This window comes from Metarhizium brunneum, chromosome 5 (genome assembly GCF_013426205.1).
Source record: "Metarhizium brunneum chromosome 5, complete sequence".
Lineage (NCBI taxonomy): Eukaryota > Fungi > Ascomycota > Sordariomycetes > Hypocreales > Clavicipitaceae > Metarhizium > Metarhizium brunneum.
Genome location: NC_089426.1, coordinates 776,228 through 798,362, shown reverse-complemented (window position 1 = coordinate 798,362; position 22,135 = coordinate 776,228). Strand labels below are relative to the sequence as shown.

Here is a 22,135-nt window from a genome sequence, read left to right as displayed (position 1 = left end):
GCGATGGATAGTAGGAGGGGGTAAAGAGTGTGAAGCCGAAGCTTGAAGGAGGAGTGACAAAGTGGTGGCGTTGTTGGAAGCCTCAGGGATCGAGGTTTCAAGAATTGTACTTCTTTTCTTCGTCCTCGTATCCTTACTTTGTTCTCCTTTGGTGACTACAACAAAAGATTCTAGTCAATGAGCTGACAAGAGACGGGGAGAAAAAAAGATATCGAAAAGAACCTCAGGCTCTGTGCGGGAGGGAGTCATGGACGGTATTTCACTTGAAGCATTTGATCAAGGCGCAGCAGGGGAGGAGGCTGACTCTTTCGGCGTGCTCAATCAGGAATAGTGTGGGTTAGCCATTGGGGTGGCATCGCCCAATAAGGGCCCGTCATCTTGCCAGGGGTTGCGATTTTACGAAAGGCCATTGGCCAATATGCCCCACCTGTTGCACCATCCGTAATGGACCTTCGGCGAGGATGCGCCACGACGATTGGTCAATGCAAGTCGACGGCTTGCAAGAGTGACTCAATTGCTGAAATGTCGGACTGGGGGAGTTTTTGGCGAAAGTGACCTCCATTTTTACCCCAGACTCTAGCAATCTGCATGTACATACGTACATTACTCCGTACGGACTGTGGCCATGGCAAATTTTTGGGAACTTTGGAAGCTGGCTCGTGTGAGAATGCATGAAGGAAAAATTAAGATGTGTTCGTTCCCCCGCCAAAGACCTGCGTGTGAGACAGGGCCAGCGGCGGCCATTTTGTGGTCAGCCAAACCTTCGCCAACCGCCGCCAACGCCAAAACTCTAAGCCTCCCCGCATGGCCACAAGGGTAGGCAACCAGCCCTCAGCGCCATGGTCGTCGGTATACTACAGAAATTTGAATGAAACTCAATGCCTCTGGCTAGCCTGAGGCACTGTGGCATGGATACGGCTGGTGCAAGGCGCGGCATGTGGCATGTGGTGCCAGATGAGATTGAAGCTTGTCTCGGTGGGCTGCGTGGCGCCATCAATGGCGCGAAAGGATCGTCGTCCCGCTTTGCTGGACTGTGCTGACAAACGGCTCTACCATCAGCCTTACTCCGTACACATGCAGTATTACTCGAAGGGAGATCGGGCTGGCCGTCGTAAAACTCGTTTTCGCTGCGACCGTGGACTGTGTTTTGGGCCTTGTATCTCCAGCCTTGTCAATAGGACACGATGGTTTGTGCCAGCATACAATGAACAGTTGCATATATGTATAGACTGTGTATGCATAAATTCGTCATCGTATCTATTTCTACCGCTAGTTCATAAGAACAGTCAAAGTGTATAAACAATGGACATCACATCCCAAGTTGATCCCTTGACATGAACATCCATTATCCAAAAGTCGTCATCGACAGCCCCTTCTTCCCTGTCGGCCGAGTCATCCCGAGCAAATCTTCAGCGTGTTTGCTCCATGCGCCTCCATTCGCACTCGAGAAACCCGGCAACGCCTTGTCCGACTTCCTGGGCTCAGGCTGTTTACTCCTAGACAATCGCGCATGCTGTGGTGCCTCGAAAGGAACAATCGTTTGTGGGGTTGGGCCAGCCGCGTCTTCTTTTCGCGCTGCCTTTCTCCCACGAGTTGCTGGGTTAGTAATCATGGGTTTCGGCAAAGTTCCCTGCTCTATTATAGCTGCTTCTTTTGCAATTGGCTCTTTTGAGACTGAATCTTCCACTGTCATTTCGGTTGCGCCTACGGGCTTTATCCCTTGTTCGGGGTGCTTAAGGTCGTCATGGACAGCTTCCTGCACTGGTATTCCAGTTTTTTGTTCTTTTGCGGGTGCATCCCCTGATGAACCCTTGGTCCCTTCAACGTGTTGCCTCTCAGCTAGCTCAGGAGTCGGGGTTGCTGAAACCACGGGTCCAGGCTTGATCGTTAAGGTAATACCCGGCAGGCGAGCTGGAGCCGCTGGTGGCCTGCCCACAGTTCCAATACGCGCAGTGGCCATTGCGAATGGGGCTGGTGCGAGCTCTTCTTGACCAGCTGGCAGTACAAAGCCAAATATCTCCTTGCATTTGACGCTCTTTCGAGCCATTCTCGTGATACGCGGTCCCTTGGGCTTCTCGGACTTCTCTCCAGCATTAGGGACTGAATCGCGTTTACTCCTAGATCGTTTTGGTTGCCTAGCTGGTGGCTGTTCTGAATCTTCCTCACTAGAACATCCAGTTAGGGGAGATTCAGAAGCACTTCTAGTCTTAGTTCTTCGTGTCTTTTTCGGTGATGGGTGATTCGCTTCATCCTCATCAGTAGACGGACCTAGGTTATCTCTGGAAGTGGCTTTTCTCCCAAGTCGTCTAGTCCGTCTCGGTGGCAAGTCCTCAGATTCAGATTCACTCGATTGGCCGTTTGTCGGCCGCTTCGGTGATCTCTGTTGTTTCTTTCGTGGCCTCTGGGCTCTCTGATCAGAATCCGATACCGTATCCGCATTTTTTCTTGACGATTTCTTCGACTTGGACTTGGCGGCTGGCAAATCGGATTCACTATCAGAATCAAAATTAATGGGCATTTCTGTACAATGGTGAGGGCTGGACTCTGGTGTCGCCTTGATAGCTTGTCCTTCATCTAGGTCCTCGAATGCTTGACTTGGCTCTATATCGGGCTCCGAGACCTGGAATTGTGATGATTTCGATGGTCCAACATTGTCCACATTTGTAACCTCGACAGAGTGTACGCTTGAAGTAGGTGTGATAGATGCGGGTTGCTTCTGCTGTATCTGTCTTCGTTCTGATAGCATCAACAGCCCTCGCCTCCGTGTAGGCTTGATTCGTAATTCAGCTCGTTTCTCGGGCCGTCTTGGGGGTGACACAGGCCGGTGTGGTTTGGATATTGCAGTGTTAGTTGCAACTTTTTGCCTCTGTTCGAGTTCCTTGTGGGCGATTTGTTGAGGCTCAGTAACGTCTGGTGATGATTCAATCTCAATGGCTTCGGCGGAAGATTGCGGTGTGCCACTTCGAGTTGCGATATTCACAGCCACCTGTGGTTTGGTAGCACCTGGTATAGCCTGCCTCTTCGTCTGCATACTATCACCATGTCGACCAACAGACTTGGCCAAGTCTGCTTCCTCCACATGCAATTCTGTCATGGCTCGTGGTTCGGGATTATTAACAACGGGACGCAAGTCTGCGTTCCGCTTGAGTTGGGCTGGTCGCTCCTCCACCAGCACATCATCCTCCGCACTTGTTGAAGCCGTCTTCTCCAACTCCTCGTCAAAATGTCTCGTATTCTGATCGATCTTCAATCTCGACCTCCTCTCAACCGTTTGATCCGTTGCCACAGACAACTCAACGTTGGGCTGCCTCGAGCTCTGCATCGTGTCTGATCTCTGCTTCTCATCAACCATTGTAGGGAGACCCTTGGGTCCAATTTTGTCAGCCGCCGGTACAGTACCCCGCAAAGTTGGTTCCTGAAGGTGTCTGGATTTCTTCACCACCACTTTCGACCGCCTCTCATCCACAATGACAATATCCTCATCCCCCTCCAAACTCGGCCTCTTCTCACCCCCACCCTCTTCCCTTTGCAAATTAGTCCTCTCCCTCAGCGCCCGCATCCTCAAAGGCGCCATCCCTCCAGAACCGCCTAAATTCAACCTCGTCCCAAACAGGCTCTGCGCAAATCCGGCCTTGCTAGGCGGCGAAGGACAGACTCTTCTCTTCTTTGCGGACGGTCCATCCATCGCCACCCCCTCCGCTTTACGAGCCTCATACGGAGAACGGTCGGAAATAACAGCACGTCCAATAGGCCCCGGGCTAGGAACTATTGAATGTAAAGGTCGGTGGTTCAGTTGAAAATGAGGCTGCTGCTGCCGCCGCTGTTGCTGCTGCTGTTGCTGGGCTTGAGTTCTGGCTCTGCTCGGCGTCGGAGTCTTGGCAGCCGCCATGGCCCTCCGCTTCTCAACTTCTCGTGCGCGCTTATCCAGTATTTCGGTGAGGTCTTGCTCGCGCGACCCAGTGCTCTCGCCGACCTGGACTATCGCAGCGCCCCGATCGAGCTCCAGTTCCTCGTCTTCTTGCAAATCCCCGCCCCCATGCCAGTGGGCGTCGCCGATGAAATTGCCCCTGTCATCGTAGACCATGATGCGTTTGTTGAAGGTGTGGTATTTGAGCCTGCCATCTTGCCAGCGCTTTTGCTTTCTGCGAAGATCGTGCGTGAAGAGGCAGCTGTAGTCGATGACGGTGGCTGTTGTTGGAGGGTCGCCGGATACGTTTGGCGCCGTAGAGGGGTCGCTAATCCTCACGGCGTAGGACATTGCGCTGGTTTTGGCATGGCTTGCCAGCGGCAGCGCCTCTCTCAGTGATGATGCCGTCTCAAGGCTGCTGTGGTGATGATACCTCCATGGACGTGTACCTGGGCCGTGAGTGAGACGCGTGGGGTGCCACATGGCGGTTTGACGCGACGCCAAATCACGTGCGCCATTAAATTACCCTACGCTTTGGAGTGTTTGGTGTTGGAATTCTGCTTGGAGATGATTGAGACGAAGTAATGGTTTTCTAATCGTTCGATAATTGAGAAGGGTTTTTTTCTTCTCTGTAATTTGGTCTAAATGATGGATTTAACAAGGTGGGCTGGTGTAGAATGTGTTCCAAAGCGCAGATGGTGTTAACGAAACACTGCCGAGGGCTCACCACTGACCTTGTACAGATTTCACCTCCATTTTTTTAGTGCCCAAGCATAAGGACAAAGACTGGAGTGAACTGTTCGAGGCTTGTGCTTAGGCTTGTAGCAAGATTCCCACAACATTGAACCATTCAAATTGGCACCAGACTCTGTAGCAATCATACTCGATAACCAGGGTGTAAAGCTAGCCGCAGCTGGTCAAGTGGCACATATTGCACTCTACACTCACTTAGATAGTTAGTTGTGGTTGGCCAGACCCAGCCCAACCAAACCAGGCTATTTATTCAACCCGAATCTATTTATATACCTGCTATGGTCAGAAATTTAAAGGCCAGAAATACATAATAGTGCATCAGATAAGTACCGAGCAAGTCTAGGCTCCTATAAACATCTTCATCTACCCCGCCCTAATTATGCATAACCTTATATTTATCCCACCAGTTGAACCTTTTTTGTCTATCTATCTGAATACTACTCCGTACTCGTGTGAGAGCATTGAACTGCATTAGGCAAAGCCCAATAAAATGAACACGCTGTTCTTCGTCTACACTAGAGAACCAAGTCCCGCGTCAAACACCATGATACACGCACGCCACGCATCAAAAGCTAGCAGATTAACGATAAGAAGACGACATCACAGTCGAAAATAAACACCATCCGGTAGCTTCCTCATCCCAGAGGGCTTATTTATCCCATCAAGATATACGTCCGTCAAGCGTCCGCCAGAATACCGACATACCAGACCCAATTCCACCAGACACACCAGTCATCCCGCCATGCAACACCACAAAGCACTCAACTCCCCCCCGCAAACCGCGCAACCCTCCTCTCCAGCACGTCCTCCACAATCCCCCCAAACTCATCGACAATCCTCCCGCCCCTAAACATAATAAACTGCGGCAGCCCCGTAATCTTATACCGGGCCACCAAGTCGCGCAGCTTATCCCCGTCCACCACCACAAACGTGAGATTCCCATACCGCCGCGACAGCTGCTCGTACTTGGGTCCAATCCAACCACACGGCTTGCACCAGCCGCTCGTGAATTCCGCCACGAGCTGCTTCGTCCCGACGAGCGCGTCGAACTGCGCCGTGGTTTGTATTTCCGTCACGGGCATTTTTGAAACGGGACACCAGAGATTCCCCTACGACGGATGAGATAAAGATAAGAGAGGGAGAGTGAGAAAAGGGGAAACCAGAAAAAAAAAAGCAGTCACATCAGTAGACTTTATACCCGCATCGCATAGAGTGAGCATGTCTTCACAAGACGGGAAACAGCTCTCGTAATGTGACCCCAAGAATGCCCTCCGCCACTTTCACCGGCAAACTCCAATAGTGGCCACATCCGATCGTGGGGGCCAACATGTCCATTGTCAGCAGTACGAGGTCGTCTGCAATGTAACCGGGCTGAACGCCAAGATTCCACGACGAGACAGCTGGCACTGCCATGGATGCGACTGCGTCGACCTTCTCATTGGAAATTCGGAGTAAATATGCAGTCACACCACCATGCAGTCAAGAATTCAAAAAAAGTACGGAGTACGTACTTATGATATAGAAGGGCCAAGTCTAAATCTAAGGGTATCGACGTATGTTCATTAGACATGCCACTTCATTGTCCAAAACTCCCCGCAAAAGTAAAATTGATAAAATGTACAGGACGCCGAAAATGCTGCCAAAAAGCAATGCTGCCAATTCATGTTTCGAGTGCAAAATCCTCGACGTCCAATAATACTGGACCCAGGATGTACAGTCATAACTTTTGCAATGATAGCCTTCATAGCGAATTTGCCGAGTGCCTTGGACCAGGTGGAGTGAGGCCGTCTTTAGACAGCGGCGAGTGCGATTTTATCCCTCTGTCTACATAACCACTGCTGCTCGCCTCGAGCTCCATGGGTGTGACGGGCCCAGGACTACCCAGAGGGTGAAGCCTTGGTGAAAGAGGCTTCTGTGAAGCTGGCCCTGACAGCCAAATATCCTTTGCTGGCAGTCCGTTGAGGGACACGCCGTTTCCTGTCTTGGTAGACGCACCCAGCACCATGGTGGCCTGCGCAATCATGTCCCGTTGATACTGTTGCATCTTGCGACGCATTTCCAGTTGAGGGTTATCGCCTCGAATTGGGTCGGGCCTACGTTGCGGGAGATCAGAGTTTGACTTGACAGAGGATGAAGCCATATCGGAAATAGGTGCCGGTTGCGGGCCATCTGAATCGGACTGCGGGTGTTGTTGCTCATAGTTTGACGGGTAGTATTTACCCATCGGCACAGGAGCGTCGTGGAATCCCGGGGCAATATAAGATGATACTGGTGTGCTTGTGTTGGCCATGGACGACGACATGGCTGTGTGAGAGGTCCTAGCTCGCTCGGCTTGCATAGTGATTGAGTCAGAGGTTCGCTGAGGTCGAGAAAGCGGAGCGTCATGAAAAAATGGGTGTGGACGATGGATTCTGCTCTTGGGGTCCTCGTGCATGGGAAAGTAACCCCTTTTTTACGATTAGTTTTTCTTTCTTTTTCTTTCCTTTTCCTTTTTCATAAAAATTGATCGTCAAGGATTGGGTAGGTCTCACCCTGGAAGATCACCACGAGCAGACAGGGGCTCCGGAGGTGTGCCAGCTGAGCCAGAAGTATTGTATTTCCTCAGCTTGGGAAGTTCAATAGCGATGGGATTGCTGTTTGATCGAGAAGAGCCAACAGACAAGTCGGGACTGCCTACATACGTGGGAAGCGTCGTTAGTTGCCACTGCTCTTATGTGCGCCTAGTCGAGATATATGGGGATGGAACATGGGGATGGAACCCGGGCATCGGCAGCCGCGAAGATTGATTAATGCTAGACCACCACCGTCATCAACAACGGGCGGCCGGACTGGACGGAATGAGTAGACCATTTTGACAGGTCCACAGAGCGGCGCTCTTTTGCTGGACATGACGAACGACCCCCCTCCGTCCCATCCGTGGCCCTTGATTCGCACCACTTGGAGGGCCTGTCGCACAACGGGTGGAGTTCAGGATGCCTGTGTAGTGATGAAGCGGCACTGTGCTTCGTACGGAGCTGCCTGTACCCCGCGATGGGCTGGATGGCTGGTAAAGGTGGTGATGCGGTGTGGAGATGGTCGCGATTTGCCGCACACGGCCTAGTCGCCAAGCCCATGCCGCATTACAGCATGGGCTTGGCAGGACGAGCATCGAAGCAGAGGAACGTAGACGAGGGAAGATTCGGGGTGGTGGTGGATCTGGGTGTTTGTTTGGTGGCGCATTTGCACCTGTAGCAGTTGAACGGGGATAACAAAGTTGGGGAACATTTTTGGCGAAACATGGGAATGGCTCAATCAAGGAAAATCGAGAAGAAAACGCGGCGTCTACGTACCTTTGGTAGATTGTGCTCCGTCTGCTGCCACGGCCCCAGGAGCAGGAGACATGAATGGCGAACTCGGTGCCGATGCTACCGGCTGGTCGACAAAGTAGTCCGTCTGGTGTGCCGCGGCGGCACTCGGGGTCAAGGACAGGTCGGACGAGTTGGACAAGGTGCGACCGGGCATTCCTGGACGTCGACGGGGCGATAGGAGTGCCGATGGCGGCTTGAAGGACCTGGCGAAGCTGGCCATGACGATATCAGGCACTGTAAACTGGGCCAAGGAACTTTTTTTTTTTCCGTTTTGGCTGGAGGCGTTGTGTGGCTGAGGGGCAGCAAGATGGCGAGAAACGGTGATGGTAAACGACTAGGCGATTTCTGGCAAGATGTTGTATCCGCGACAGTTCAATGACGCCTTCGATAGGCTACGTATGCATGGGAAAGTCGAAAAGTGGTGGCAATTTGGGGGTTGAGTAGTGGTCGGATTGTGAAGGCTCGATTGTGCCTGGGTACGCGTGGTGGAGGGACTCGATCGGGGTCCAGCCGGGTGCTGAGTAGAGATTGTAGGCTCGAGGGTTGGAGTGTCGTCGGTGCCGATGAGGTAGACAATAGTGGCGGAAACTCGCTGGGCTTGGATTCGACGACAAAGTTTCGATTGGAAATGAAATGTAAATGATGAGTTTGGATAGGGAGGCTGGCCGGAGACGGAGCCAACAGACAAGCTGTCAAAGGGTGTTGAAGGGTGTTGGCGAGTGTTGAAGGGTCGATCGACGCAAGGGCCTGGCCAATCAGAGACGCACGAGATGTCTGGTGCAACGAGCAGTCAACTCGGACTGCTTGTTCGGTGTAAAATTTGGAGAATTGAAGCCGCTGGCACGTCCAACATGGACATTGGATGGTTGGTGGTGGCTGCAAGTGGTGAGACGGGCCACTCAGCTCTGGCACTGCTTGACGCTTGCGTGCCTCAAATACCAACTGCAAATCAGTGTACGGAAAATTGACTTTTTTACGAAATCGTGCTTGCCGACTTGGGAAGGGCGAAAAAAGAAGGCGAAATGAGGTCACCTTGACCGTGCACTTGACCTGTCCGACATCTGACGAGGCAAACGCACACGCACACGCACGCCAGAAGTATCGCGAGCACAATATGCAGTATCCAGGCAAGCACACACAACCGAGAGTGAGCGCCCAACAGACTGGCGGGCCCAATAAGACAAAGAAGGGATAATAAAAACAAACAAAAAAAAGGCAGCACACGCCGAGCTGTCGTCTCGCGTGACACTTGTACCGACACCCGATGATGAGCAAGCAACAGCACAAAGGGCCACAAAAGGCCCATGTGGACCACAGGAAAGCCTTGGCCCTTTGGCGGCTCTCATGACATTATTACGTTCGCATTTGCAATCACCACGGCGAAACTTGGGCCACCCACCAGACACTACTAGGGCCGGAGATGCAATGCCCAACACGTTGTCGGCAAGAGGACCGAGCCCGAATCAGGTCCTGGCGGGGTGAAAAACATGGCGTCGAGTCGGTCTGTTAGTATGCCGACGTCATATCTTCTTTCGTCCAGCCTCGATGGTGGATCTTCATCACGACAGTGTGTGTATTCATTCGGATATTCATTCATGTGCGAGCGTCCTCTGCCACAGCGCCTCGGTGCCGCCTCGACTTGTCGTTGTCTCTCAACCTCCCTATCTGTCAGTCTGTGTCCTCAAGTACAGCTAGCCCGCTTGTTCTTTTTGCTTTCGACCACAACCCACGCCACGACGATCGTTGTCCATCACCCATGACCCATGCTCCCGCTGGCCACAACACAACCCATGCCCTCCAACCCGTTTTGTCACCGCATCCATCAACCTAGCCAGAGAGGTGTTCCATCTTGCCGTCCCTGGCGCTAATCGTGGCTTGCTGTTTTCAGGACTCGTGCTTGGCGCCGTGCCGCGCCAAGTTCACGTTCTCTATGGAGTAGATCCGATTAAGTGACCAATTTTCCAACCTCAGCCACGTGTCTACACCACCCAAACGCCATCCTTGCAAGTATCGATGTGCTTCAGCTTCCCTCCGTCTCCGATCCATCTCTGCAATGATGCCACAGCACCTGTAACAGGCGGAGCCAACTTCAACGCCATCCAGCGTAGATCAACGAGATTAGCAGCACTAGCATCTCAAACTCCCACCACAAAACACGCATGACTAGCTGATTTCGACCTCGGAGCGGCACTATCAGTACGAATTCCCATCCGCGTTTGATCGTCGACCACAATTCAAAAATGGCGTCCAGACGCTGCCATCACCCTGTAGATCTGCGAGGGCCTTAGTCTCGCGGAGCACTCTGACCGCTCTGAGCTAGCTACCAAGATGATCAATGAAGCCAAGGCTGAACTTTCAACCTTCCTCAATTCATCATTATGCCGAATAAGTAAGTCAGTGCGGCCACGTATGAATATCTGCTTCAGGATTATGGGTGTGAGGCTGTGTTGGCTGTACGAGACAAGGCTATAGCAAAATACTTGCATCGTGCTGCACGCGCAAGGCTGAACTGTACTACAAGTGTCGCGCGACGAGGTTTCCTAAAAAGGCTGACGGAGGAAACAAAGGACACAGGCATTAGCACAAGCACTACCCCCATCTAGGCTATATGTTTATCATATTAGTATATCACAATATCGCAGTGGCTGAGGCGATCGGGAGATGGCCTGCGCCGGCACGCCGCGATGAATCACCAATCTTGGCAGCTTCTGACGCATCGCGAGCCTCTGGCTAGAATGATCAATCAAGAACTCAACATGTTGAAATGATAGTACATGGTATTAGTGTATACTTCTTCATAGGTAAATATTACGCGTCGACTTCACATGACCTTGCCACGCCCCCCACGCGAAACCCTGATGCTCCTCACCGTCGACCTCGAGGCACCGCATCATTACTTAAGCACGAGCGCGTCCAGTAAACATCGATCGGGTATCACGGTGCCTCCACCAGTAGACGGTAGTGGCAACGGCAGAAACCAGCCACAGAAGCGCGCTGGTGAGATCAACCCACACGGCGTTCTTCATGCGCTGGATGTCGCCGTCGCCCTCGGCATTCTCGTGGATGAACAGCTGCGACCGCGGTGTTAGTCCCGCCCGCCATGGCGACGCAGAAAAGTCGAGTCACCTACCGCGCCAAACACCCCAAACAGCGTAATCCACAGGATGAAGAGTATCGAGTTCCAAACAGCCCCAAACACGCCCGCGTGGCGCAGAAGAGCAGGCACGAACCAGACGACGCATGTCACGGCCGACAGTGCACCTACAACGACGGCATAGACCTGTTGCAGCCTCGGGATTAGCTTCTCGCGCATTGCTCTCGCGCAGTAGGGGGCCAACACGCGTGCGGAGAGTCGATGGCTCACCCATTTAGAGTCGCTGTGTACGTGTTGCCGGTGGGAGTGGTTGAGGTCCTGGCCGTACAGACCACACACCGCCAGCGCCAGCGCGAAGCACACCAGGTGCAGGGCGCAAAAGGCAAAGTAGCCCATGGACGTGGCGAAGAAGCCCATGACGGCTGGCCGAGATGTCAATTGAAGTACGGAGTACGGTGGCGCACAGCCTGCGGGCGGAAGACGAATCGATGGCTTGTTGACGGCGTTGAGAAATGCAAGGGGGAAGAGGGGGAATATCTACGGGGGACGGCAAAGGGGTTTGGGTATTTAAGTAGATGATGTACCTAGTTATCGCGCTTAATAGGGCAATATATTAAAGTTTACTAGTGTATACTTCTCGACGCGACTTGCTCGGCGGGTTTACGCTTTTTACTAGGTGCGCTTATTGCCTTACTCTTTATAAAATATATTCCAATATATGCTGTATATATTAATATATACTAATATAATACCTGATAACCAGGTACTAGATACCGAATGGCGCGTGAGCGCACCTAGCAAAAGAGTGAGCCCGCCGAGCAATTCACCTTCTCGACGCGCAAATTGCCACGGACTGTAAACAGGCACCCGGTCGTCTTCCATGAAACCTGGGCGACCCGCATCCCGGTCCTGTTAGTTAACAGCGCCGCCTCCTGCTCAAGCTCTTGTTACGCCTGCTTCGTGATGCTCTTTTAATCACCTCAACCTGCACCTTCCGACAGGATACATACGAGCCCGTCAATTATACGTAAGGCAACAACCCCTCGTGCTTGCACTGTATCTTGTCGACTTCATGCGACCTTCGCCATGGTTCAGGATCCAGTCGCCAACGTCAGGGGAGAGATTGGCTCGCGAGCCCGCTGCTGGAAAGGGTTGCGTGGCTTGGAGGACTCTGGGTTGTGTGGTAGATGGGAGAATCAAGGGCTTTGCCTGAGTTACCCCTATCACAATGTGATGGAAAAAAGAAGGCCTGCAGTTGCTGCATTGTACGGAGAATCTTCTAATATTGATATAGTACTAGATTAGGAAGCCCTGTGGCCTCATATGACGATGAAGTTCATGATCACTGTGGCTAGCCCAGCCAAGGCCCCATGAGACGCAAGCCGCCTGGCGGTGTCGGTGCAAGTCACCACATGCAGGTACACTCTGGATTGTATGTCAAGATATGTAAGAACTTCCAGGGAAGAAGCAGGGCTCCAGGCCGAAACTCGGTATGTCACAGCAAGTGCAAGCATCCCCAGTCGATTTGGCAAGTCCAAGGGGCATTAAACACAGACCGCCCGTACCTGTAAGCTAAAGCTAGACCTGCTCCGATACGACCAGCGCGCTGTTTCGGCGGCGCATCGCAAGAAGCAATGCGCATTAGCCCCTGGAACTGGTGACGATTTTCATGAAACGACCTGCAAGACGCATCTCTTTTCTTCAACGGAAAGGCCGTTCAAGGTCCAGACATTCAATACCAAGCCTTGCGCAATGGACTCCAGTGCTTGGGGATCAAGACGACTACTCAATGGGAATTCCCTGGTACTCGTCGTATCCGAGGGCGAGGTTCATGTTCTCTGTGCAGTCGTTAGCAAACCGTGAAAGCCTTCGTTACGAACCGACAGTACTTACGCAGGCATTGCGTGGCGGCGCCCTTGTTTAGATTATCAATCGTGGCACAGCTACGGAGGTTAGTTGGAGCTCATGGGGGTTCAATCTCAGATGCGCAACTCACATAACGACACGCTTGCCACTGTCATCAACAGCGAACCCACCGATTTCAACTCCATGCTTGTTCTGGATCGACTTGACGTAGGGAGCTTCGCCAACGACCTTGACAAGCTTCTCGCCGGCGTATCTGTCTTGGTAAATCTGGCGAATGTCTCGAGAAGTCATCTCCTTGGACAGGGGGATGTTGATGGTCAATTGGATACCGCGGAACCAGGAAGCGCTGTCATTGAATCAGTATATGATAGGCAAAGGAAAAAGGGACAGGTCTAACACGTGAGGAATGAATGCCGTCGGGGCCCCAAGGTGGTGGCTGATTTCTCGCTCGTGGATGTGTCCCGTAAGAGAGTCTGCTCAAGGTCAGCTTCCAACATCCCTATAATCATGATTTCTTTTCAACTAACAAGGCAAAAGGTTATCCTTGAGAAGCGTCTCGTCGTTCTTGGGGCTCTTCTTCGTTCCAGCTCCCGAGAACTTGGATCAGTTAGCGTTGAGCGCGGGTGTCGGCATTGGGGAAGGGGGACATACTCCCGAAACACCAAAAACCGTAGGAACGCCCCCCAAATACGGCATAAGAGGAGCAATACCGAGTTGAGAGCCCGTTGAATAGCAGCCCGGGCAGCTGATGCGCGTGGACTGCGCAATCTTACTGCGCGTCACAAGCTCAGGGCATGAGTAGGTCCATTTCCCCGTCGAATCAAACCGGTAGTCGGCCGAAAGATCAATGATGAGACTCGAGCTTTGACTCAATGCTTCGACAAAGGGCTGGCAGGTCTTGTTGGGTAAGGCCATGACTATTTTTGGGTGTTAGTAGAACTGTCAAATATCTAGCGAGGGGGCGAGCCTACCCCAGCAGTCGACCTGGCCATCCTTGTCCAAACGAGCAACATCCTCGGGAGATAGGCTCTCGTAGATAATCTTGCGCTTAGTATAGCCCTTGAGCTCCTGTCCGACAAGCTCTCGAGAAGACACATGGCGAAGGTCCATGTTAGGGTGGTCGTTGAGAAGGTCAATCAAGGCCTGGCCGGTGTAACCGCGGGCGCCAATGAGGGCAATCCGCGACGGTACCTCGTTGGAAGCATTTTTCTTGCCTAGAGGGGGGTTCGGGTTCGTGTTGAGAGCATTAGAAGGACGTCCGGTGGTGGCAATCGCGCGGCCGTGGACGATATTGGGCGTTATTCCGCCGAAGGAGGCCCTGGGCCTACAGGTGACGGCGAGGGCAGCAGCGCGTGGGGCAACTCGGCGAGCGCCGATGCGCACGACCCCGCAAGTAGCAGACAGCATGATTCCAAGATGAAGCAGCCCAATTGACCTGAAATCGGGAGGGCAAGTGGTGTGCTGCGGGTGCCGTTGGAGTGAGGTTAATATCTGAGATGAGATGCGCACCACGAAATCCTTGACTGACGTTTAGTGTGGGCTGCGGTGGGTCCCGTGGACTTCGGGCCAGGGGCTTATAGCCGAAGTCGGGCGGCTTCAAGTCTGCAAGTGGCCGTTGATGGAACGTGGACTTGGACCTCGGGCAAGCAATGTGTTGTGTGATTGTACTCAAAGAAAGATTGAAAAACTCACTGAGCTCTGACGATGCTCCAAGTACACGTACAATTGCTGACTCACACTCTATCCACCTACTACTACAATTTGGCAGGCGTGGCGCTGTTGATACACGTGCCCCATGACGCAGCATCAAGAGTCAAGACCCTCTTGCCCACCCATCGTCCACCGCGAGCATCACCCGCGCTAGTGTTGCCCCAAGGCACTCCTCGCGTTTCTTGGAGCAACATTTCCTCCGCTTTTCTTCAGAAATTATGCATGGCTCGGATGTCCTCTCCTCTTCTCGTTCGCCTCGGCTTTGCATGACAAACCTCGCAGATACCGCTGGACCTGCTGGATGGCTTACTCGGCCAGTTTGCACGTTCGAACGAGCTTGCGGTATAGGCGGCGTCTGCGGCATTTACTAAACTCGATCCTCTTGGCCATCTTTTTCTCGCTGCAGGTCCCGCATAGGATAGCAATTCGAGGGCTCTGGGTGCACCTTGCATCCTTGTACGGGGCTCCTTGAGTTGGTTGTGCCTTGGTGAGAGCTCCTTCGGCCGTTGCTCTACTATGGCCAAGTCAAGGCTTTCGAGGATGCCACCGCCATCACGAGACTTGACCACGTCATGGGCCTCATGTCGGCACAACTTCCAGAATAAGCCCCCTTTCTTCTTGTTTCGTGGACTAGCAGCAACAGTCTTGTCGTAGGTATTGTCATACCGCGTCGCGCTTATCTAGTGCGGCTCGCTCTGCCGCCACATGGCCCTCATGCCGTATGTAGCCGTTCAAGAATTCGTCATTGTAGAGCCCGTCAGCCGACGTGCGGTCTTCTGGAAGCCAGCACAAAACCTTGCGCACAAAGGCCAGGAACAATTGCTTTTCTTTACCCTCTAGTTTCGTCTCACGGCTCTCAAGAGACTGATCTGGGATGGGGGTTGAGGCAATCCCGTTGCCTAGGTAAAGCCATTAGCATGGAGAGGTATGGCCGCACGTCTCCAGTGCACGGAGCGACACTCACCTTCCGAATCCCAATACTTGCGGGACTTTTCATGCATCTCCAAGAACTTCCTAGGTGGCGGACCCAACAGCGACACCATCTCGGCGAGGTGGAGTTGGTCGTCCAGTCGGTCAGCGCTTATAGCGCGGAAGAGACGACCACCTTCGAAGAGATCCCAGACCTACGGAGCTTTAGTCATTTCTCTAAATGTTGACATCAGGACAGAGCATCGACGTACCATGACCCCGAGAGACCACATGTCAATTTTGGAATCCCAGTCAGCTCCCATGATAATCTCTGGTGCTCGGTAAACTCCTGGCATCACGTCCCCAGAGTGCTTCTCACCCGGCTCTCCTAGACGAGCAGCACCGTAATCGGTGATGACTGGAGCACCATGTGTAATCGGCAGCTGGTAGGAGAGGTATATCGAGCGGTCTGGCAATACCTTGCGAGGTGACGGGGTCGCTAGTTCGAGCTCCTCGATCTGACCAAACACACCCGAATCCCGGGGACCGAGGCCGGCAAGAATGTTATTAGGGGAGAGATCTAAATGGTGCAGCGTCAGAAAAGATGATATTTAGCTGTTGACGTTGGGTTGGACGCCGAGATATACCGGTATGAACCACGCCGACTTGGTGAAGAAAGTCCAGACCCATGATAATACAGAGCAAGGTTTGTCGCAGGACATTAGAGTCGAGAGCATTTCCCGGGAAAAGCTTTCGGAACTCAGTCAAGGTCCTGCCCAGTGGAGCAAATAGGAGGCATTGGTGGTTGCCATTAGGCCCCTCGATCTCAAAGTTCTTCAGGGCGATTCGCAGCAGCTCTTTGCCGGGATGATGCGGTGCATCGATGGACTTGATATGGTCAGAAATGGCCACCTCCTGCCTGGCGTCTTTCTCACCAGTCTCGCCGGTGGCGCAGATCTTTATGATCAATGCCGTATCTTGTCTAGAGTCATGGGTGTGTTAGATAGATGGACGGGTTCCGTATAGTTTGCGGACTTGTACGTACTTGAGGTCGCGACAAGCCCAGACAGTCGACCCTCCACCAAAGCCAAGTTTGCCGGTGATCTGGTACCTGTCTTGCAGGACTTGGCCGATGAGGACAGGATAGTACCGTTCGGCCTTGTAATTCGGGAGCTTTTCCTCTTCTATCGGCTCGTCTGCGGGAACGGTCTCAAAACCGACAGTCGGAAAAACCTTTGGCTGGGTTAATATTGTCCGCACGAAATGCCGGTTGAATCGATGAAGTGCTTGAGGAACAAGAATTGGTTGACCGCGGTGTATCGAAGTAAGAGCGTGCTTTTGAGCGACAATAAGTTGCCGACGTAGGCCAGCGGTACAGTTCATAGTAGTGATGAGTACTGGGCAACATTGGTTGTTCCAAGCAAATATCACGGTGGATAATATTTGCGGTGGCCTTGCATACTGAAGGTTCAAAACGGCGTGAGAGGCCAGGCAGCACTTGAGGTTGAATACGCCGGCCCTTGCAAGTTGCCAACAGTGCCCTGGCATGGGTAATACAGCGCACCGAAGCGCGCGGCCAACGCGACACTGGGGGAACCATATGCGATTTTGTCCCCGTCACCAACGTCTGGTAAGAATAGTGAGGTACGTGCTCATGAGCAGACAGTATGTACGTCTCTTGCTTAGACCAGGAATCTTGTAGTATCTCCCTTCATGCGTACTGCAAGTTGTGAGCTTCCGTACTGGCTGGTTGCAACCACCAATGCCACCACAACGTTGTAGGCCAAGGCCTCTAATCCCTGCATGTGTCAAGTCCATGTCCGGTATATTTCCTGCTTCTAAGTAGTCCGGTCAGTTCCATGTTTAGAGCACCATTCCTCCCTACACGAAATGCTACATCAAGTGTAGAAGCAGAGGCTGTCAATACTATTTCCCCAATTTGATTTAATGCAGAGCTTTCATTTACCACGAATCCGCTGTCTGATGATGGTACCTGTCACAAGGAAGCCACTACTCCGGCCTAACCAATGCCTTGGTCTACTTGTTCCTCAACGCAGATCCATCTCAGTCCTCCAATCAGCTCACATGATGAACGAAGCCATCGAGGAGGAATGTCTCACAGGTGACAGACTGGAATATTTTCACCACACCCAGCCGGGTCAAGTGTTGGATGGCAGATTCAAGATAATCTTCAAGCTGGGATACGGCTCCAGCTCAACAGTATGGCTAGCTGAAAACTTAAAGTTGTAAGCTTCATGTCTCCCCTCCTCTTCTTATTCATCCATGTAACGCCGTCCTCTAGCAAGAAATGGTGCAAGTCATCTATACCTCGCTACGTTAGCATCAAGGTCGCGGCCCTTGATACAGATGCATCTAGAGAAGCAGCTCATTCAAAGAGTATTGCCGAAGCCGATCCGTCTCATGAGGGTATATCCTTTATCCGCCTACCTCTCGAGTCCTCCAGCTACACGCACCGCAAGGGAGTTATTTCTGCCTCGTTTTTGAGCCAATGCGAGAGACCCTATTTGACCTTCAACGCCGACTCCCCGGGAATAGGATACCATTACAGCTATTCAAGCTCTACGTCTTTTGTCTCCTTGAAGCTTTAGGTTACTTGCACTCTGCGTGCCGTCTTATCCATACTGGTATGCCTTCACAGGATAACATTTGCTTATTATTCTGACTCTAGCGTCTAAGATATCAAGGACGATAATATCATGATTACATTTGAGCACGATGCGGTATTAAAAAACTTTGCCGCGCGCCAAAAAGACAGCCTTCAACCTAGACGCACTCGTCCTGGGGACGGCCGTGCCATCTACCTCTCTCAAAGCGATTTTGGCCCTTTGCAAGGCCGCAGACTGCTGCCCAAGCTGGCTGACTTCAACCTCTGCTTCCCTGGAGTAGAAAACCAGGGACATCTCTCTGCGATACAAGCTCACCGCTATCGTGCGCCAGAAGTGCTACTTGGGTGTCCTTGGTCCTACAGTGTTGACATCTGGAACCTCGGACTACTTGTGAGGAATAAGCCCCCCAATCTCTTTTTGCTCATGCATACTCATACCACGCAGATGTGGAACCTCCTGGAAGATATCAGCCTGTTCGAGCGACCTGCCGGGGATGACGGGGAATATGACGCACACGTTCACCTGGCCCAGATGGTTTCTCTGCTTGGCGACCCGCCCAAGCTTGTGATCGAGAGAGAACGACTCTTGCGGCAAAACAGGCTCAAGAAGTCGATTCTCAACGCACGAGGCAAGGAATGTATGAACATGAATGAGTTTTGGGGCGGTCCGTTCCTCGACGACGACGGTTCGTTAAACCCCCTTATTTTCGTTGGCAAAAAGAGGCATAACAGACTAATATCTTACATTGCACCAGATTCTATCATGCGCAAGGATCTCATCCGTAGAGGGATAACGCTATCAGATACAGTGAAGCATCTACAAGACGATGATAAAGAGCAGTTTCTCGATTTCGCGTCGGGCATGCCCGAATGGTTGCCGGAGAAGCGAAGGACGGCTATGGAACTGATGCTGCATGAATTCCTCGAGGAAGGACCGCGAGCGATATTTATGAGACGATAAATGTTATCGGGCCAGATCTCAAGTACCAATATCGCCACGATGGTTTTATATCTAACGTATTTGAGTGGTGCCTGCGCGCATGCTGCAACATCTCTCGTAGCCGTAGACCTCGATGGCACTAGCACAATCCTCAATATTAAAAAACGCAACTGCTTCCGACTAAATAGAATGAGATTAATCCTCCGTTCCCTAGGCAGCGTCAGACTGGGTTCGCCCGAGCCTGGGCCTCAATTCTCCTGGATGTCGAGCCATGGAGACGAGAGGCGTGAGCTTTAAATTTCATAATATTGTCCAATACAACCCCCTCAGCCTGATACTCTGGACGAGGGCATGGTATGAACGAGCCATCTGCTCGCTCCAAATGCTGCTCGAGGTGGTTCTAAAGCAGCGCCCTACGAGCGTAACGTTTTCCGCAGAAGATACAAGGGCCCGTTTTGCCAGATGGTACTGGAGGTTGCTGTTGTGGGGTGTGGTCAGGAACGGTGGGAACGAATGGACGTTGGTCGCTGCTAACAATGTGGTTAGGGGGCGGCTTGTGTCTGGTGGTTTCAATGTTCGCTACAGCGTGCAGGCCATTGGAAGATTGCGGCCGCGGCCATGATGAGCGCTCGGGACGGCCGGTTTTCCAAGCAGAAGTGGCTGGGGGCTCAGGTGATTTGGGAAGTAAAGGGTTTAACCCGCTTGACGACCGTGGTGGCAGCGGCAGCTGGGAGCTTTCGTGCGAAAGTGGGGTTGGCATTGGGATTTGTGTGTCTGCTTGTTGCTCTGGACAGGCTCGCATACGTCTGGTATGCATAGGCAACCCACAGCCTCGACTGTAGCCATACTGCGACATCTTCTCTGCGAGGCCCAGCGCAATCCCCAACCGTACGGAGTGGCTGTCAAAGACTGCAGCCGTCGCAGGATCGTTCGACTTCTTGCCTAGCGCATTGACGGTCTCCTGGGACACGGGCCGATGCAGCCACTCCCGTTTCCATCGAACTTTGATGGATGGCTTGTTAAGCTTGGTGGGGAAAATAGGGTCAGCTCTCTCTTAGTAGCCGTTGTTATCAATAGCCCCTTCCGACAGTGCCTTGGCGAGTATGTGAGACACATGACGGAGCATAGGAATATCCTCTTCGATGAAGGTGTGCCATGTCGGGACGATCTGCTTGTCCTCGCCTTCATGCCAGCGAAGGAGTATTTGCGTGGCCAAGCGATCCCAACCGCCATTGCCTTCGGGGTCATGGAGAATCCAGAAATCAATATCTTCCCAGCAGAGAACCTTCAGCTTCGGGTTGTTCGTCCGCTCGTCCGCTCGTCCACAGACCCAGCACTCCTTAACCCGACGTGGTATGCATTCGTTCGACTCATGCTCTTCATCGGTATACGCGTCCGATTCCTCATCCAGCTTTTCAACAAGATCCTTCAGGTTCATAGGTTTAGCATAGACCAGCTCATGCTTTCGGCAACCAGAAAACATGCAACTATGGCGAATAGTGGCATTGTCGAGTTGGTCGAGCCCGATGTGGAAATGTGAAGTATCTCGGACCCAGAAAAAGTAGATGTGGTAGATAAGAAGTCGGCCCATAGGAGACTTGACTTTGTGTTCTCTCCGCAGCCCCCATTCTCGCATGATGAAGCGTCGGCTGTATTCGCGAAGATAATCTCTAATAGATCTGTCCCACGATTTCCAGTGTCCTTTTTGTAGAGACACCAAGCTTCCTTGTGTATACGCGAATCGAGCTTTTGGCATTAATCGTCTGCCTCGTCTTCCGAAGTTCAGAGTCACGCATAAGGTACCGGATGAATGACTAGCCGAGGCTCTTATTGTCGAGCTTGAGGGTCTTGATCAAGACCTTCCACTCCTGTGGTCGGCGAAGCTGGTGACAAAAGGCCTTCCATCGTAATTGGAGACGGTAGAGGTCTACTTTGTGGCTGTCTGAATGGTTGGGTGGCAAAGGACGCCGGCGATTGCCCCGTTCCCAGCTGTTCTGAAGTTCTTGTGGGCACCATGGTTCTGGCTTGGGAGTCTCCTCTTGTCGAAGTCGTTGTTGGTAATGTTCGATTCGATGCCTCGAGATCCATGGCACCAGAGTGGGTGGTGCAGAAACAGTATAGTATCAAATTCACACGGTGGCTTTAATCTCGGTGGAAATGTGCATCGACTGGATCGAGCGACATCATTTGAACAAGAACTGACAGGAATACGGCAAGGCTTAACTGTCCTTGAACCTCCACATGGCTTCCATTTCTCCTTTATCCAGGTTCCTAGTTATCGTCCACCGTGAGATGGATAACTTCGCTGTGCCCTATTAAAATATCCAGGACGTTGGCAACCCTGCATGTGATGTATGGTAGACTGTGCGAGATATACGAAGCCAGAGTGCCAGATGTTCCACGTTCCTAAAAATAGGGCACCTCTGTGTCCTAAAAGGACACTCCAAACACCAAATATGCGGGCAATTAAACACATGCATTGTGTAATTTCCGAATCACTACATTGCAGCAGTTCATTGCCCATGACGTAAGGGCCATGCACTGCGGCAAGCGCGATTCAAAGCAGACTGCCGTGCGCGCACAGCTCCTTCTCCCTTGGCAATCTGGCCCCGTGTCGCGATTAAATCACATGATGCGGGAGTTGGCATTTGCAATTGGCTGTCCTGTCCGCGCCGAAACAGAGGCTGCCTAACCCGACGACATCAGGTTTGCAGAGTAGACACCTTAGTCCTTTCCTGAGAAGTCGGGACCTGTCGACCCTTGGACCCTTGGGACCTTTGGCCAGGCACGGGAAGTGGCCCGTTGAGAGCGTTTGACTGCGCCAGCGATATACTTCCTCCCGACGGCCTCGACTTCCAAGTTCCAACAACGTCCAAAAAAGCTGGTGCGGCCCTGAAACCCAACACGACTGACCGGTCGCCGCCCTGAAAACTTGTGCCTCCAGTCTCGAGGTGGGCCGCGGAAATCCTGAATCCCACTCCAC

The 22,135-nt window shown here is 52.4% G+C and overlaps 9 protein-coding genes across 9 annotated transcripts; 2 read left to right on the top strand and 7 right to left on the bottom strand.

Moving 5' to 3' along the window:
• Positions 1-1,345: 1,345 nt before the first annotated feature.
• On the bottom strand, positions 1,346-4,258 carry G6M90_00g083340 (uncharacterized protein; the record flags this gene model as incomplete). The annotated part of the gene is made up of 1 exon (XM_014688069.1): positions 1,346-4,258. The coding sequence occupies one exon, from the start codon at positions 4,256-4,258 to the stop codon at positions 1,346-1,348; it is 2,913 nt and encodes a 970-aa protein (XP_014543555.1).
• Positions 4,259-5,421: 1,163 nt separating this feature from the next.
• SB09 (Thioredoxin H-type) lies at positions 5,422-5,742 on the bottom strand (the record flags this gene model as incomplete). The annotated part of the gene is made up of 1 exon (XM_014688068.1): positions 5,422-5,742. The coding sequence occupies one exon, from the start codon at positions 5,740-5,742 to the stop codon at positions 5,422-5,424; it is 321 nt and encodes a 106-aa protein (XP_014543554.1).
• A 659-nt stretch (positions 5,743-6,401) lies between these two features.
• On the bottom strand, positions 6,402-8,227 carry G6M90_00g083320 (uncharacterized protein; the record flags this gene model as incomplete). The annotated part of the gene is made up of 3 exons (XM_014688067.1): positions 6,402-7,107; positions 7,192-7,333; positions 7,990-8,227. The coding sequence occupies 3 exons, from the start codon at positions 8,225-8,227 to the stop codon at positions 6,402-6,404; spliced, it is 1,086 nt and encodes a 361-aa protein (XP_014543553.1).
• Positions 8,228-10,904: 2,677 nt separating this feature from the next.
• G6M90_00g083310 (uncharacterized protein) lies at positions 10,905-11,518 on the bottom strand (the record flags this gene model as incomplete). The annotated part of the gene is made up of 2 exons (XM_014688066.1): positions 10,905-11,078; positions 11,138-11,518. The coding sequence occupies 2 exons, from the start codon at positions 11,516-11,518 to the stop codon at positions 10,905-10,907; spliced, it is 555 nt and encodes a 184-aa protein (XP_014543552.1).
• A 1,365-nt stretch (positions 11,519-12,883) lies between these two features.
• On the bottom strand, positions 12,884-14,374 carry arg-6_3 (Protein arg-6; the record flags this gene model as incomplete). Its single annotated transcript, XM_014688065.1, has 7 exons — positions 12,884-12,939; positions 12,995-13,044; positions 13,098-13,313; positions 13,365-13,440; positions 13,495-13,564; positions 13,619-13,884; positions 13,939-14,374. The coding sequence occupies 7 exons, from the start codon at positions 14,372-14,374 to the stop codon at positions 12,884-12,886; spliced, it is 1,170 nt and encodes a 389-aa protein (XP_014543551.1).
• Positions 14,375-15,337: 963 nt separating this feature from the next.
• AFC1 (Serine/threonine-protein kinase AFC1) lies at positions 15,338-16,969 on the bottom strand (the record flags this gene model as incomplete). Its single annotated transcript, XM_014688064.1, has 5 exons — positions 15,338-15,576; positions 15,642-15,801; positions 15,859-16,166; positions 16,234-16,568; positions 16,632-16,969. The coding sequence occupies 5 exons, from the start codon at positions 16,967-16,969 to the stop codon at positions 15,338-15,340; spliced, it is 1,380 nt and encodes a 459-aa protein (XP_014543550.1).
• A 705-nt stretch (positions 16,970-17,674) lies between these two features.
• G6M90_00g083280 (uncharacterized protein) lies at positions 17,675-18,195 on the top strand (the record flags this gene model as incomplete). The annotated part of the gene is made up of 2 exons (XM_066131222.1): positions 17,675-17,832; positions 17,889-18,195. 2 exons carry the CDS (start codon positions 17,675-17,677, stop codon positions 18,193-18,195), a joined length of 465 nt encoding a protein of 154 aa, XP_065987329.1.
• Positions 18,196-18,303: 108 nt separating this feature from the next.
• Positions 18,304-19,173, top strand: Dyrk3 (Dual specificity tyrosine-phosphorylation-regulated kinase 3; the record flags this gene model as incomplete). Its single annotated transcript, XM_066131221.1, has 2 exons — positions 18,304-18,898; positions 18,968-19,173. The coding sequence occupies 2 exons, from the start codon at positions 18,304-18,306 to the stop codon at positions 19,171-19,173; spliced, it is 801 nt and encodes a 266-aa protein (XP_065987269.1).
• Positions 19,174-20,206: 1,033 nt separating this feature from the next.
• G6M90_00g083260 (uncharacterized protein) lies at positions 20,207-20,788 on the bottom strand (the record flags this gene model as incomplete). Its single annotated transcript, XM_014688062.1, has 1 exon — positions 20,207-20,788. One exon carries the CDS (start codon positions 20,786-20,788, stop codon positions 20,207-20,209), a length of 582 nt encoding a protein of 193 aa, XP_014543548.1.
• Between the last annotated feature and the right edge of the window lie 1,347 nt (positions 20,789-22,135).